Raw genomic sequence first — 16,727 nt, 5'->3', positions numbered from 1 at the left:
GACACACCTCCCTACCAAACTGACTGAATCCAATTTCTTGGTGTGGCGCACGCAACTCAACTCTGCTCTCATAGGTCTGGATATCTTTGGCTATATAGATGGATCATTGAACTCACCAGCAAGACTCCTGAATGATGGAAAACTGAATCCTCTTTACTCTATTTGGAATCGGCAGGACAAGGTAATAATAAATGTTATTCTTGGTTCATGTCATGAAACAATTCAACCTTTAATATCTACCGCGGAAACATCTCATGAAATGTGGACCAGACTTGTCACACTCTTTGCCAACAAGTCCAGATCAAGAGTCATCTCTCTGAAAAGTCATCTTCATGACAATCCTTGCAACTCCAGGTCTATTGCAGAATACCTCAAGGATGTACGTTCAACTGCTGATGAACTTGCTCTTGCAGGACACCCTGTTATAGACGATGATTTAGTTATCCATGTCCTTGCGAGACTAAGTGCAGAATACAGCTCTGATACCATAATAAGGTTTTGTGTAAACATAAATTGTATTGATTGATTTTGAGAATTACAGAGATGTGCTTTTTATATACTACCTTGTACATATCTACAAATGTAATCAAGATAACTATTAGAGTGAGTAAAAGATGAGTCAGTAAAGGAAGGGATAAGATGTTATCCTTCTGCTGTAACTGCCAGACCAAGTCTCCTGTTATCGTTAAGATATCAGGTTTAGTTGTTAGACTGAACCCCAGTACTGATTTAAGTGCATGAGATTCTCAAAAAACTCAGATATCCCAATATTTCAGGAAAAAAAAAACTACCAAAATGCAAAGTAATTAGCCAATACGTAGCAAAAAACAACCAGCGAAAAAATCAGTAACACACTGTTGCAAATCACATTACTGTCATTAAGGGAAATATCAAAAATAAAATGAGATGAGTTCTAGCTCCATACACCACAATGACTAGAGACAATGAAAAATTAAACAAAAGTCATCAAAACCTGATAGTCCTAAATTATTCTAATACTAGTCTGCTACAAAAATATAAAATTCTTAAAAGGTTCTAAAAAAAAGAAATAATGAACTTATTTTTGTTTTTTCATCATTTTCTCTAAAATTTTCTTTCGCATCTGAAGTGGACATCCAAACATTGCCCTTGCACTTTCAGGATGTTTCACGAGAAAAAGATATGCTTCGCAGAGTTTACTTTCATCAAAACCGATAGTTTCCAACCCTTTATAAATTTCTTCTTCTGTATAAACACGTTGTCGATACCTTTCTAGAATGATGTTGCTTTCTTTAAGTATAGTGTGTCCTTACCTTATAGCACCTGCAACATTTTCCAAGGAAGTCATAATCTTTTTTATTTACGTCTTTTTCCTCCTCATATTTCTTTTCCTTTCCTGTATTAATTTCCTCCTCCTCGCACTTACGCTTCTTACCCTTAGCTTCACCTGTACTATTAGATGTTTCATGCGGAGATGGCGTAATTGTCGCAAATTGAACATCATTGTCATTATTTAAACTGTCCAAATTAACATTGTTCACCATTACTAAATCATTTATATTGTCCAGTCCCCAGAACTTGTACTATTTCTTCGCTTATTTTTCTTCTTAGCTGTTACAGCTCCAGCACATGTCGCTTTGTCTTTAGCAAATAACTCTTCTAATTCATTATAGTTTAAAATTGGTTTGGTTTTCCACTTCAGAGCATCAGGTTTTACCTAAAAATTAAACAAAGTTAAGCAGCACTAGCACCACAATTAAAAAAAATGCATCAATCACTAGCACTAATTACTTACAGTAATTAATTGATCCCAAACATCTTTTGTCGCTTCAAACAACCTTGTTTCTGAATTCCAAGAAAATCCACTCAAGCCTACTCCACGAAATAAATTATAACACTGGGAGGAGTGATCTTTCAGAGTTTTCAAACAATTCTTTAAGTGATCTTTATTCAGTTCTATGTTCAATTTTTGCTAAATCTCAGATACCATATTAACATAAGCTTGAGAAGGGAAAGTTACGTTAATCCTGCGGCCTTCATATTGCTGATTCAACATGGAGTGGATAAATACATTGTCCATGACAGGAGTCCATTTCAATTATTCTCTCTTCACTGCATCTCATTCTTTCACTTTTTGGCCCATCTGTTATAACATAAGAATAGATTATAAAGATTAACAAGTACCATGATAATTATAATAAATAAAAAATGAAACATAACTTCTACTATCCTGGTAAACATTATCACAACAAAGTTAAATAAATACAACAATGCTAATTTTAGGAATAGATGGAAAAAAAGGAATGGAACATAATCTATAAAAAAAACTAAAATTAAAAACACATACATAAACAATTCTCACAATTAAACTTGTAAAAGTTAAAAAAATCAAATTCTTTTTCAATGTCTGGGATTAATCTTAACAAAACATCTCATCAAAATTAACATCTACTCCTTCATATTTAATTCATTCTCTTGTTGATATGCTACATAATTGGTCCACATAGCATTTGCTATTTTATTTCTTATTACATCAGCAATGACATCATCTTCACTCATTTCCCTTGGTGCAACAAATGTTATCTCAGGATCCTCATTTTCTAACTCTTTCATTACTTCTTCTTCAACTTTTAGATCACGATCTTTAACTTGTAAAAAGTTATGTAGGATGCAACAAGCAAGAAATATGTATGATTGTGTTTCACACGAATAAAATGGCTCAGTCGTACTTCTAATAATTGAAAATCTTTTTTTCAAAACACCAAATGCACGTTCAATAGTATTCCTTAAAGATGCATGACGGTGATTAAACAACTCTCTTGGATTCTGAGGTCCACGAGTCGAATACTTTTTCAGATGATAACGGACACCTCTAAATGGAGCAATCAATCCGCATCAACTAAGTAATATTTACCTATATACAAAAAAATAAGAATTATAATATATACAATAAAAAGGTATGACTAACATTTACTATTTATAACAATCATTACTATCGGGGATTATTAATTTGTCGTCTCTAGACAATGCATCTTTTACTATTCTTGAATTTGATATGGTGCCTTCCAACCACACAAAAGATATGTAAACTTTAAATTAAAGGTACATGCAACCAATACATTTATTGTCGGATATCCCTTCCGACCACGAAATCTCTGTACATCTTTGTTATGCACTCTAACACGGACATGTGTTCCATCAATGGCACCGACACAATCCTGAAATATATAGAATTATTTTATAATAATATGTTTGCTAAGATTTAAATATACTATAAGTATTACAAGTTACAATTATCTTGAATACGGAAAAAATATTTTTTTTTCTTGTAAATTTCTGGCGGAATAGTTTGTCCATTAGGTTGGTGCAGAAAACGATCCTCTACCGGTAATATAGCGTTTAGAACTCTATGAAAAGTTCTACTTGTGGTTGAGGAAGATCGACGATATATCCAAGAAATAAAATGATATCTCTCATCACCACCTACTATATGTAAAAATCTAGCAACTTTTCTTCAACCGACATTCGTTGGGTTGGTCGGAGGCCTACATCATTTACTAATATATTACATAATTTTAAAAAAGCTTCTTTATTCATACGGATTGTATCGCGACATTTAGCACGATTAGAAAGGTCATCCATCACTTCTTCTCGTACTCTTTCTCTCTGCAATCTAAACTCTCTACTAGGCACATTTACATGTTTAATTTGCTATTTTTTTCGATGCACGATAAATTTTATAACAAGACAAAGTAGTTGAGTAGCAGCTAATTGCCGCATTTGTATCCAACGATGAAGTTTACCTACCCTCTCGAATATAGCTGTGTCCATCCTTATAAATATTAAACAACTATGTCATATTAATAATATACAAAACGATAACCAATGATCGATACTAACAAAAGAAATTGACTAATTTTTTTAGAAAAAATTAAATCTCACACAAACGTGGACATGTATATGTGTGTGTTATAATAACAACAAAACAAACAATTTTATGGAATTCAGGTTCATGTTATATATTATACACACAAGTATGCACGGAGTATAAAATTTGAAATTTGTAAAATGAATACCTGGTTATTGATTTTCCCAGCAGAAGGAAAAGAAGGTGGACCAATAACCTTTGCCCGACTGAGAGGCTGAGTTTATAAAATTCACGATGCTTGTAAAAAGCAAATAAATATAGGTATTTTTGGATCATTGAAAAATTGGATATATGATTAGTTCCCTTCCATCCTAATCTTTCCAATTTTATTCTTTCTCTTCTCTCCTATTCTCAACTCGGGAGCATAGTGTAAGAGCGGATATCAAAAACTCATTGAAGCTACCGAGAACTCATGTGCACTACACTAGTCGCAGGTAATGACAATGCCATTCCTAGCGGGCGTTTGACCAGACAGAAACGTTATGACTTAAACGGGAGTTTGAGCTGTTAACACCTGGACCAACGAGGAATCTGACATGGAGTACAGATAAGTGTACGTGAGTGATGTATATATCCAAATAAAATATAATTTCAATTCCACTTAAGGACAATGTACAATGCAATGAACATTCCTAAGAATGTAGGATACAATGAGCATCCCTAACAAGTCAAAGCTGGATCAACACTGTTACTGCATAGAAGTTATCCAAGAGGTTGGTCATTTATCTGTCAAACTGAGGAGGTCTCATACTTTTTTACACATTCCTGGCCAAATTGATAGTCGAATTTTCTATGATGTGCCCATGGGCATACAATAAGAAGTGATGTGTCAAATTTTAATTTGATCCAATGACTTCGAAAGAATGGAATGAGGAGCCGTATGAGGTGAAAATCTCATGTACGATTCTGTAGAGTTGTTGTAAGGCTGTCAACTTTTCCACTATCACCCCCAAAAAACCAAACTCTTCCCTACGTAAAGTTGCCAGAGTACGATTAACATCTGGATTTGAAATCACTGCTTATATACCCAGTATTGGAAATAATTCACAAGAACATTCTATAGTCTTAGTAAGAGGGGGAAGGGTTAAGGATTTACTCGGTGTGAGATATCACATTGTTCGAGGAACACTAGATGATGTTGTAGTAAAGGATTTTCAACAAGGGTGTTCTAGTGCGTTGTAGATTCTTATCCAAGACTTGTATCATTTGATGATACCATGTGAATCGCTAGAAACATGTGAAGTATATGGCTAACCCAATAACGAAAGTTTCATAAGAGGACTGGAGCAGGCTACCATGAGATAAAAGATCTTCTTTCTAAAGGGATTCGATTCAGAACTCTTATATGTTCAAGGTTCAATATTGAAATAATTTCAGAAGTTTTCCTTGACTTTGTCCGTGTTAACATACAATTAGAAATACCTCGACTTTTTAGAACAGGTCTGACTCAAGTAGCAATGATTCAAAACATTTCTTTTTACACTATTTCGAAAACTCAAGGACTAAATCGTATAGATATGTAAAATATAGGATTTCCAATCCTAGCAGGAAAAGGAGGGAACGGATACTCAATTTAAAGTGAGTAAACATAATTCCATACTCGATTTCATAGATACATATAGAATTCTGCGAAAAGCCGTATTCGATGAAAGTCGTATGCATGGCTTGGAGGGAGATCTTTCATATCTTTCGAGATCCACCCTACAATATGGAGTAAAAAAGCCAAAATAATTGATTTTAGCCCTTATAAAAAATAAAAAGGATTCTTGAACCCCCTTCACACTCATGTCTCGAGGTACTGCAGAAGAAAAAATTGCAAAATCTGATCCAATTTATTGTAATCGATTAGTTAACATGTTAGTTAACCGTTTTCTGAAACACGGAAAAATCATTGGTTTATCAAATTATCTATCGAGCCGTGAAAAAGATTCAACAAAAGACGGAAACAAATCCACTATATATTTTACGTCAAGCAATACGTGGAGTACTTTTCATCATAAACGTTGATGGACCCCGCATTTAAATTAATTTCACCAATAAAAACATTTCAGATTCATTTAGTTCAAAACACTAGACAACCCCATTGATATTAGTTGTGAAGGTTTAACTTGTATGTTTAATTGAGTGTTTGGAAGCCTGCAACCATGAAACAATTCCTCCACAGTCATAGGTTCTGTAGGAGTGACCCTTAGTTTCTAGTCGGTAGTTGACACACACACGCCAGAGCAAGCTTTTTTTTCTTAATTTCTTATTTTCTTATGTACCATGTCCAGGTGGCCCAATTCACAATTTACCTTAAATGACCCATTTTGTATAAAGTTTTGAGGCGTATAAAGAATACTGTAATATTCCATAATTTTTAGGTTGATATTAATTATAGAATAATTGAATAAATGGGATTAAAATTAGATAAAAATTAGAATTTAAAATTAAATGATACTAATGGGTCTAAAATTTGAATTAGATTTTTAATATGAATAACTTGTAGATTAATAAATAGGGTTTTGTATCCATATAAATACGTCATATTCGTTTTAATATTCATTTTCCTCGTTTTAATAATATATTAATATTATTGATAAATTGACAACCTTAGTTTTGTATTCCCGGAGATGCTCTTAGAGCAAGTGCAGTATAGGAGCTCAACTCTCATGTTAAAATTTGATTTTTTTTGTGCCGCCTCATCAATTGTGGGCCTTCTAAATAAGTTGGACAACTATCTCCAATGCAAAACCCAACTCCAAATTTTGTGTAGGCCGTACTTGATCCATTTTAATCATATTATATACGCATATGCACATCTAAGTTTATGCAGGAAGAGAGATAAATATAATTAAAAAATAAAGAGCAATTTCTAGTGATCTATTTTTTAATCCAGATTCTACATACCAACAATTTTTTTATAAGAAAGAGTAATTTTTACAAGATCGAAAATGCCTGTTTCATCTGTTATATTGTAGAAAAACTTTATAATAAGCAAAATTAGTGAATTTCCACAAATTTTCCATGATCAATCCTACACTAGATTCGTACAAAGTTAACTTTAAAAGCCAATATAGAAATTATAATTAAAACTAAGATCAGAACGGGAATCCAAATCAAAAAGAACCTCGTACATAATATTATTATCATTTTAGATCAAACATGAATAACACGCCAGATTCATATTAGCAACCAGCAGAAACATTAACGTGAAATAGCAATTCATATTGCCAATTGGACTCGGTAGATTTCCTGAAATAACGGTATAAAAAATAGTCATTCATATATGAAATTTTCACTTGGCCAAAATTAAATTAAAATAACTCTTATTTTAGAAGAGAAATATTATATATAAATTAAATTCAGATGTAAGATAGCATCACTAACCCTATTTTTTGCTCCTCTAACATTTAAATCAAAGATTAATATGGTTTCATTATGTATTAAAATTGATTACTGCATATCGAGGGAAATAAATTGGTTAAACGATTAATAAATTCTAACATTATAAAACTAAAATTAGCGGTGTCAAAGTAAATTATATACTATAATAAATATTATGACTAAAAAATTAGGTTTACGCGCTCGATACCATAACAAGATACTACAATAAATGTAACAATCATTCTAAGTATTTAGGTTTACACGCTCAATACAATGTTAAATTTGATATCATTCTATTGTTTAGGTTTATGAACTCTGCTCCGCTTCCCATACATCATAATCGCACTTATTCCTATTTACATGATATTATATTTTCATATTTCAATTTACAATTAGGGTTTGCGTTAAATCAAGTTAAAATGTAGTTAAAAATTAAAATTATTAAAATAAAAATGGCAAATATGAAAAATATTAGGCCGAGTATTAAAAAAATTATTTGAATAAGAAGAATAATTATTTTAACATTATCATCCATGTTAAATTTTGTGACAACAATGTAGGAGTTTTGACTTGGTATGAAAAATGACTAGGGTCGCAAAGTTTAGGAATAACATGCTAACTTTGAAAATTAGTACACTCACTTGTAAATCAATGTAATTTTCGAGTCTCCATAGCGTAATTTGAAAATCATGAGACAACAAGTCAACACATGAAGTCCACGTGTGAAGTTGTGATTGGCTACAACATGTCATATTACTATAAACCCCCTACTCCCCTCAAATCTAATTGGCTCCTGTCAGATTACTAAGCTCTGATTGGTCCAGCTCAGCAACAATGACAGGCCCTTTATAGATTTTGTGTCGAAACTTCTTTTCGTAGCAGCTACTTGTATAAATTTGCAATCGTTTCCCTATCTAAACCTCAATTCAGACAACAATAGTAAAACATTACAGTAAATAATAAAAATAAGGGTTTTATAGTTTGTGTAAGAAAATCATGATGTTGGTTGCTGGGAGAAGTCGCGCCTCTATTCTCGTTTTAGCAATTCTTGTTTTCGGTACGATGTCTGTTCAATTTTAATTTTTCGAATCAGCTCTAGTGATATCAATTTAAATTAAGAATCGATATTAATAGTGATTTATGTAAATGTTTCGTAACCTTTTTTATCGAATCAAATCTACTGTTAACCAACTTAAAATGAGAATCGATTTTAAGTTGTGATTTATGTAAATGATTTATAATATATTACTTCATTGTTGTTGATTGGTATTCAATTAAATCAACAGTTTTAACTGTACAAATCACAGTTCTTTAACTTTTATTTATTACCTTCTGAAATGTAGTGAGGGTAAGTTATTTTATTTGAGGTTTTAATTTTTGAATTAAGGGTAAATCACCTGACAAATGCTGGTCTTTATTTTTACAGGAACCTTGTTTGCGTTTTCTATCGCTGAGGAAGCTGCGAAATTGGGATCAGTGATCGGAATTGATCTTGGAACAACATACTCTTGTGTTGGTGTTTACAAAGGTAATAAAGTCGAGATCATAGCCAATGACCAAGGTAACCGCATTACTCCATCATGGGTTGCGTTTACTGATGGCGAAAGATTGATTGGTGAGGCTGCCAAGAATCAAGCAGCTGTTAACGCTGAAAGGACGATCTTCGATGTTAAAAGACTTATCGGTAGAAAGTAAGATGTCATTTGAAAATGGGAGCTGATACGTGCACACCTTAATTTTATAATTATTTTTTTGTACGATAAGTGTACTATAAAGGGTGTGCACGTACTAGCTCATTCTGAAAATTGCCCTGACATGCATATGTAAGATGTTGACTAATATGTATGGTGTTAATAGGTATGAAGACAAAGAGGTACAGAGGGACAAGAAGCTTGTTCCATATAATATTGTAAACAAGGATGGCAAGCCTTATGTACAGGTGAAGATAAAAGGTGGCGAAACTAAGGTGTTTAGTCCTGAGGAGATAAGTGCGATGATTTTGACAAAGATGAAGGAGACAGCTGAAGCATATCTAGGAAAGAAAATTAAGGATGCTGTTGTAACTGTCCCTGGTAATGAAATGGACTTTCCGATTTATCAATTTTCTTGGATTCAATGCGTGTGTGTACTGAATTTAGTAACCAATTGTGTGAATGCTTTTGCAGCTTACTTCACTGATGCACAGCGACAAGCTACTAAAGATGCTGGTGTTATAGCTGGACTGAATGTAGCGAGAATTATCAATGAACCAACTGCAGCTGCTATAGCCTATGGACTGGATCAGAAAGGCGGTGAAAAGAACATTCTTGTTTTTGACCTTGGTGGTGGGACTTTTGATGTCAGTATCTTAACTATTGATAATGGTGTTTTTGAGGTTCTTGCAACGAATGGAGACACTCATTTGGGAGGTAAACACCCTACTTGGCACACTGTAGGACATTATATATCCACTTTTGATTGCCTATAACTAAATAGATTTAAATTAATGATGATTGAAATGAAGCTGTGTATCAATGTTTATTTGTCTCAGCCTGATAAATAAGTTGTCGGATTGTATGCAGGTGAGGATTTTGATCAGAGGATCATGGAATATTTTATCAAGTTGATCAAAAAGAAGCATGGAAAGGACATCAGCAAGGACAACAGAGCACTTGGAAAGCTGAGAAGAGAAGCTGAGCGTGCCAAGAGAGCTTTGAGTAGCCAACATCAGGTCCGCGTGGAGATTGAGTCACTCTTCGATGGCAATGATTTCTCTGAACCACTTACCAGAGCTCGTTTCGAGGAGTTGAACAATGATCTATTTAGAAAGACCATGGGACCCGTTAAGAAGGCCATGGAAGATGCTGGATTGGAGAAACGCCAAATTGACGAGATTGTACTTGTTGGTGGAAGTACTAGGATTCCTAAAGTCCAGCAGCTTCTTAAAGATTACTTTGATGGTAAGGAGCCTAACAAGGGAGTGAATCCAGATGAGGCTGTTGCTTATGGTGCTGCTGTACAAGGAGGCATCTTAAGTGGAGAAGGTGGTGATGAAACTAAAGGTATAATCCTCTTCTTTTGCAGTTTCTAACTAGAAAAGATTGGTTTATTAATTTAGGCTAACAAGCTTCATAAGATCCTGATTGTCAGTCTTGCTTGCTTTTAACCAGATATTCTACTTTTGGATGTGACCCCCCTCACTCTTGGTATCGAGACTGTTGGTGGGGTGATGACGAAGTTGATTCCTAGGAACACTGTCATTCCGACCAAGAAGTCTCAGACTTTTACTACATACCAGGATCAACAAACAGTTGTTTCTATTCAGGTATTCTTATCATATTAAGACAACTCATATCATCTTAGTCCCTGATTGTGCCTTATTACAACACGTTCATCGGGATATTTGATTGCATTTCTTCTGATTTCTTTTGATCCGTTCATAGGTTTTTGAAGGTGAAAGGAGTTTGACTAAAGATTGCAGATCTCTCGGGAAGTTTGAATTAACTGGAATAGCTCCAGCACCAAGGTAGCCACTATCCATGTCTCTAGTAATGCGTTTCTAATTTAAATTATTATCCGTGTACATCTGACACTCATATAATTTGAGCAGGGGAACACCTCAAATCGAAGTCACATTTGAGGTTGATGCCAATGGTATACTCAATGTCAAGGCTGAAGACAAAGCCTCTGGAAAATCCGAAAAGATCACAATCACAAATGACAAAGGTCGCCTGACTCAGGAAGAGATTGACCGCATGGTTCGTGAGGCTGAAGAGTTTTCAGAAGAAGATAAAATATTGAGGGAGAAAATTGATTCTCGAAATAAGTTGGAGTCCTATGTATACAACATGAAGAATCAGATTAATGACAAAGACAAGCTTGCCGACAAATTGGAGTCTCAGGAGAAGGAAAAGATCGATGAAACTGTTAAGGAGGCACTTGAGTGGTTAGATGACAACCAAAGTGCTGAGAAGGAAGATTACGATGAAAAGCTCAAAGAAGTCGAGGCTGTCTGCAATCCAATCATCACAACAGTGTATCAGAGGTCTGGTGGCGCATCTGGTGCAGGCGATGCAGATAATGATGATGATGATGATGATTCGCACGACGAGCTTTGAAGACTCAAGTGCTAATGTCAAGTGTTAAGGCTATAGTATAAAGGATTAGTGTGTAGTTTTATCTTTTTTACTTCTCATGGAAATGTAAGAGAAAACAATATTCACAAGCGGCAAGCTATACATGAACTCCCTGTGATTTGTTTTTTCTTACAATTCATTTTTGAGTATGTAAAAGAGATGTTAGAATCAACAGCTTTTTAACTTCCTGCCCAGAATTTTTATCTTTTGAACTTCATCATCTTCCTTAAAGCCTTCTGAATCACTTTATAGGATCGAGCTCTATCATATAATATTACAGTTGTTGTTAAAGAGTATAAGATTTTGTTTGAACCTTCCTCCGTTAACTTAAGGCTTTAGAGTCACCAGTTCCTTACGGTAGTAAAGTAAGACTGTAACAGATCTTATATTTTTTAACAATTATACATAGTTATTGTTAAAAATTATTGAAAAGGATAAATTCAGAATAAAATGCAATAGTATATGCTGCTTTCATTTACAATATCAAGTAAGTTTGAGTTCTTTGTAAAAACTAGCAGAAACCCGTGCATGGGATGATTATAAATTTTTTGTATATATTTTTTTTGAATATTTATTATTTATTTAACTAATTTTTTAATAAAATAATTTTATTTCCTAGATAAATTTTATGTTCTTCATTAATAATGTATTTTTCTAAAAAATTGTATTTTTTGTACTTATATATTTAATTATTATTGTAGTATTATATGTGACATTTATAACCTAACTATAACATATATGTTATAATTTCTTTTATTATTTGAATTTTTTCATATTAAAAAATTGTAAATATAATATTTTAATCATATCATATAATATGTTTACGTATTTTTTTTTATTTTTATATATATTTTTCTTAATCTTGTGGAGTTTGACCAAAAATTAGAAAGTTGTTTGGATTTGCCTCTTGTCATGTTTATAATAATATTTATAATTTTTTGGTTCTAATAATGATTTTCAAAAAAAAAATACTTTACACTTAATTGTAACAGTACTTTTAAATATATTTTATTAGATTCGTATTTCAATTTTGAATTGTAATAAAAAAATTATTATTATTATATTTCTTCATAATTTTTATGTTTTATATGATTCATGTGCTCTAAATTCTTTAAAAGACAAACTTAATTTCCCTTAAATTTTGTAAGATACATCTACTCTAAATGTTTTAAAAGACAAACATTATTTTTCCTTATTACACAACAAAACAAATCACATGTAATAGTTATACCCAAATATAATTTAAATTTGTTTCTTATTTATAAAATAAAAATAAAAATTATATGTTCATAAATATTTTAAATCAAATTATTTCTTGTATTATATATATAATATAATACTTTTAATATTATTTTATATCACTTAAGAAAATATATTTGTAGCTCACATAATATGTTTATGTAGTTATTTTTATTTTATTTATATATTTTATTTTCTTAATATTGTGGTGGAGTTTGTTCAAAAAATTTGTATGATTTTGAAAAAAATACTTTACATTTAATTTTCATGGTCCTTTAAATGTATTTTATTATATTTGTATTTCAATTTTAAATTGTAATAATGTATCATTATTATTATTATATTTCAAACTTACTCATTCCAATTTTTTTTAAGAAAATGATACTAATTTAACCCGATTATAAATGATTTGTTAATTGTTACTTATATTTATTTTTATTAAAATAATTATTGTTTGTATGATATATAATATAATACTTTCAATATTTTTTATATCAATTAAGAATATATTATTATAGTTCAATTTCTTAATTATAAATATTTATTATATAGATTATTAAATATTATAGTAGAATAATAGGATATCCAGCTATGTGACGACCAAACAATATAATCATACCACCAAAACTCCCTTACTCTAATTTTCTTAAGATTATTAAATATTATAATAGAATAATAGGATATCCAGCTATGTGACGACCAAACACCACCAAAATTCCCTTACTCTAATTATTTATAGGATATTACTTTAATTATATATAGGATATACTATATTTTTTGATTATGTGTATAGCTTGAGAAGTATTATCTTATACGTCAAGACATGGTATGCATTTTACTCAGTTTACTAATCTAACTTCAACGCTCTGCGTAACCTTTTTGGCAAAGTTAGAACTATGTCTACATCATTCTATTTTCATGTCTTTACTCTTTAATACTTTCATAGTTGAGGCTTGAGGATAAGTTGATATTGTTGCTTTTGCTTATGATCGACATAATATTAGACTTGTACTCAATGACAAGCGCCATCTATGAGTTTCATCATGCCTATATATAAACACATGAACCTGTCATTGTTCATTTATGCATTATTGTTGTATTAGCTGAAAAATTTCTGGCAAATGACGCGATTATATTCTGTGTTCTTTCTTTTGTTGGCTCTTGTAGTTGAACCGGGTGTTAGAGCCTGGAGCAAAGAAGGCCATGTCATGACATGTCAAATTGCGCAGGTAAATAGCTAAAGACTTGTGTAGTTTATGAAAATATGAGAACTCGTGTTCATACTTCTGTATCAATACAGGATCTGTTGGAGCCAGAAGCAGCACATGCTGTGAAGATGTTGTTACCGGACTATGCTAATGGCAACTTATCGTCGTTGTGTGTGTGGCCTGATCAAATTCGACACTGGTACAAGTACAGGTGGACTAGCTCTCTCCATTTCATTGATACACCTGATCAAGCCTGTTCATTTGATTACCAGAGTAAGTACTCTTTCCTTTCTTCATTAGGTTGTTGATAGCTATTGGTATTAAACTGCTTGCTAATGTCTAAATCTTTATTACTTATTGTACTAATAAAAATATGAAATTTTGGATAAAATTAAAGGAGACTGTCATGATCCACATGGAGGGAAGGACATGTGTGTTGCTGGAGCCATTCAAAATTTCACATCTCAGCTTGGACATTTCCGCCATGGAACATCTGATCGTCGATGTAAGGACAATCACAACTTTTTCCGGAGAATTTTAACAATTACATAGTAATTTGGCATGTGTTTAAGGCCCTAACTATGTTTAATGATTGATATAGATAATATGACAGAGGCTTTGTTATTTTTATCCCACTTCATGGGAGATATTCATCAGGTATGTATTTACAACTAAAGATAAGCTTTTTAATTTAATTCTTATCGTCGTTAAGTTTCTCTAGAAAAATCATTATGTGTATGATTTTCAGCCTATGCATGTTGGATTTACAAGTGATATGGGAGGAAACAGTATAGATTTGCGCTGGTTTCGCCACAAATCCAACCTGCACCATGTGAGTATCAATATTTTTTTATTTTTTTTATCGTAGATAACCCGCAGCCGTTACCTTTCTTTTACAAAGAATTCTTCTTTGCAAATCTCTTACTCCTGCAGATTGAAGTATAACAGATATATTGAATATAGGTTTGGGATAGAGAGATTATTCTTACAGCTGCAGCAGATTACCATGGTAAGGATATGCACTCTCTCCTACAAGACATACAGAGGAACTTTACAGAGGTAGGTTACGATTTCTTTCTTTTTCTTGCCTGTAAATCATCGGAAAGAGTAGTTCAAAAACACTTAAGCTGAAGCCCGGCTAAACTGGAAATTTTATTAAGAAACTTTTTACAAAGTCACAAAATTTAGGCTCTGTTTGGTATTGTTGTTAAAAATTGTTGCGTTGTTAGAAAAAGAGTCGGCGGAAAAAGTGCTCTTAAAAAAATTTGGTAATATTTTTTATTTGTATATGTTTTGATGTAAAAAATTATAAAAAATAATGTTTTTAATGAGGTTTGATTGTGAAATCAGCATCTACTTTCCCCAAAAACTGAAATGCAACTTTTTTGAAAAACACCGGATAACTTTTACACAAAAAGCACTTTTCAGAAAATCAGCTTTTTAATTTTACAATGAAAAACTGTTCTTGTCTCCAAACAATACCAAACACACTCTTAGTTGAAAATCAGTAGAAATTTACTTTGAGCCTGGGTAAACTCAAAAAAATAGCGAAAATTCATTTAAGTCCGACTGTTTTGTGATCCTGGTTCCGCCACTGATAGTTGGTAAGTCGAGAACTTTAACAATGTGTATTCGTAATCAAAACAGGGTAGTTGGTTGCAACATGTTGAATCCTGGAAGGAATGTGATGATATCTCTACTTGCGCCAATAAGTAAGCCCATGCCTTGTCATTTACGCACACTAGAACACAAAAACGCGCATTTAACTGCATACGTTGGTAGATTGTTTTTGTAATTAGCATTGCAAATCAACAGGTATGCTAAGGAGAGTATAAAACTAGCCTGTAACTGGGGTTACAAAGATGTTGAATCTGGCGAAACTCTGTCAGGTAAAAAAGCTTTAACATTTGGTTTAGTAACTTGCTACCTGAATGCTAACTTTTGTGTTTACATTATTGATATTGCGCTATCTTGAACATTATTGACTAAACACAGTGTTTATAAAATGGTTTGAATCAACAGATAAATACTTCAACACAAGAATGCCAATTGTCATGAAACGGATAGCTCAGGGTGGAATCCGTTTATCCATGATTTTGAACCGAGTTCTTGGAAGCTCCGCAGATCATTCTTTGGCATGAATTTAGATACTGATATTCGCATTTCTCATGACACCCTTCTCTTATGCAATTTGCAGATCAGCTGTGATTCACTAATTGAAGATTTAGATTGTGTTTTCGCTAATTTGAACATATTGTAATAAAGGACTTGTGTGATTTTACTAATTTATATATTTTCAATTCTAATTTTAAAATGTTACTCACGAGATTCGAACCTTATACCTCTTAAAAAATACTAATATTTTTTATAATTTTAATATGACCTTATAACTCTTAAATAATACTAATTTTTAAGAATAAATCTAACGGTTCTTATCGATTTGATCTGACAACTCTGGATTGCAATGACCAACAACCACCAACAACCAAACTTTTAATGTTTCGTCTTTAACCTTTTTTGGTTGATTTGGTTATCCAAATTTATAACCGTCGGATCTTTTTAATCAAGTGATCATAACCGTTAAATTCAAATATTCAAAGAATATACACTACTCAATCTCCCAAGTTCGAACCCCGCTAACAACAAATATTTATATTATTATTTATACACTACTAAAACTTTCAGGTTCGAACCCTACCTTACAAATATTTATATTATTATTTATACACTACCCAAGATTCAGGTTCCAATCCCACCAACAACAAATATTTATATTTTTATTTATAAATATACTAATAAGGTAATGATCTAAAAAGAAATTTATTATAATTTTAAATAATATAAAAATATTAACAAAGACTCGTGCATCGTTATAATTTACAATATATAATT

The 16,727-nt window shown here is 32.2% G+C and overlaps 2 protein-coding genes across 2 annotated transcripts; both read left to right on the top strand.

The window, feature by feature from the left end:
- Positions 1-8,184: 8,184 nt before the first annotated feature.
- LOC141721559 (luminal-binding protein 5-like) lies at positions 8,185-11,605 on the top strand. The gene is made up of 8 exons (XM_074524511.1): positions 8,185-8,330; positions 8,700-8,964; positions 9,131-9,345; positions 9,439-9,681; positions 9,835-10,314; positions 10,423-10,577; positions 10,696-10,778; positions 10,863-11,605. The coding sequence occupies exons 1-8, from the start codon at positions 8,270-8,272 to the stop codon at positions 11,368-11,370; spliced, it is 2,010 nt and encodes a 669-aa protein (XP_074380612.1). The 5' UTR covers positions 8,185-8,269; the 3' UTR covers positions 11,371-11,605.
- A 2,021-nt stretch (positions 11,606-13,626) lies between these two features.
- LOC141721558 (endonuclease 1) lies at positions 13,627-16,156 on the top strand. The gene is made up of 9 exons (XM_074524510.1): positions 13,627-13,856; positions 13,928-14,108; positions 14,233-14,340; positions 14,437-14,492; positions 14,584-14,667; positions 14,799-14,894; positions 15,483-15,547; positions 15,651-15,724; positions 15,858-16,156. Exons 1-9 carry the CDS (start codon positions 13,749-13,751, stop codon positions 15,974-15,976), a joined length of 891 nt encoding a protein of 296 aa, XP_074380611.1. The 5' UTR covers positions 13,627-13,748; the 3' UTR covers positions 15,977-16,156.
- Positions 16,157-16,727: the final 571 nt, after the last annotated feature.

This window comes from Apium graveolens, chromosome 4 (assembly GCF_009905375.1).
Source record: "Apium graveolens cultivar Ventura chromosome 4, ASM990537v1, whole genome shotgun sequence".
In the NCBI taxonomy this organism is placed as follows: Eukaryota; Viridiplantae; Streptophyta; class Magnoliopsida; order Apiales; family Apiaceae; genus Apium; species Apium graveolens.
The sequence above is the reverse complement of the archived record's forward strand: the minus strand, read 5'-3'. Positions and strand labels throughout refer to the sequence as shown.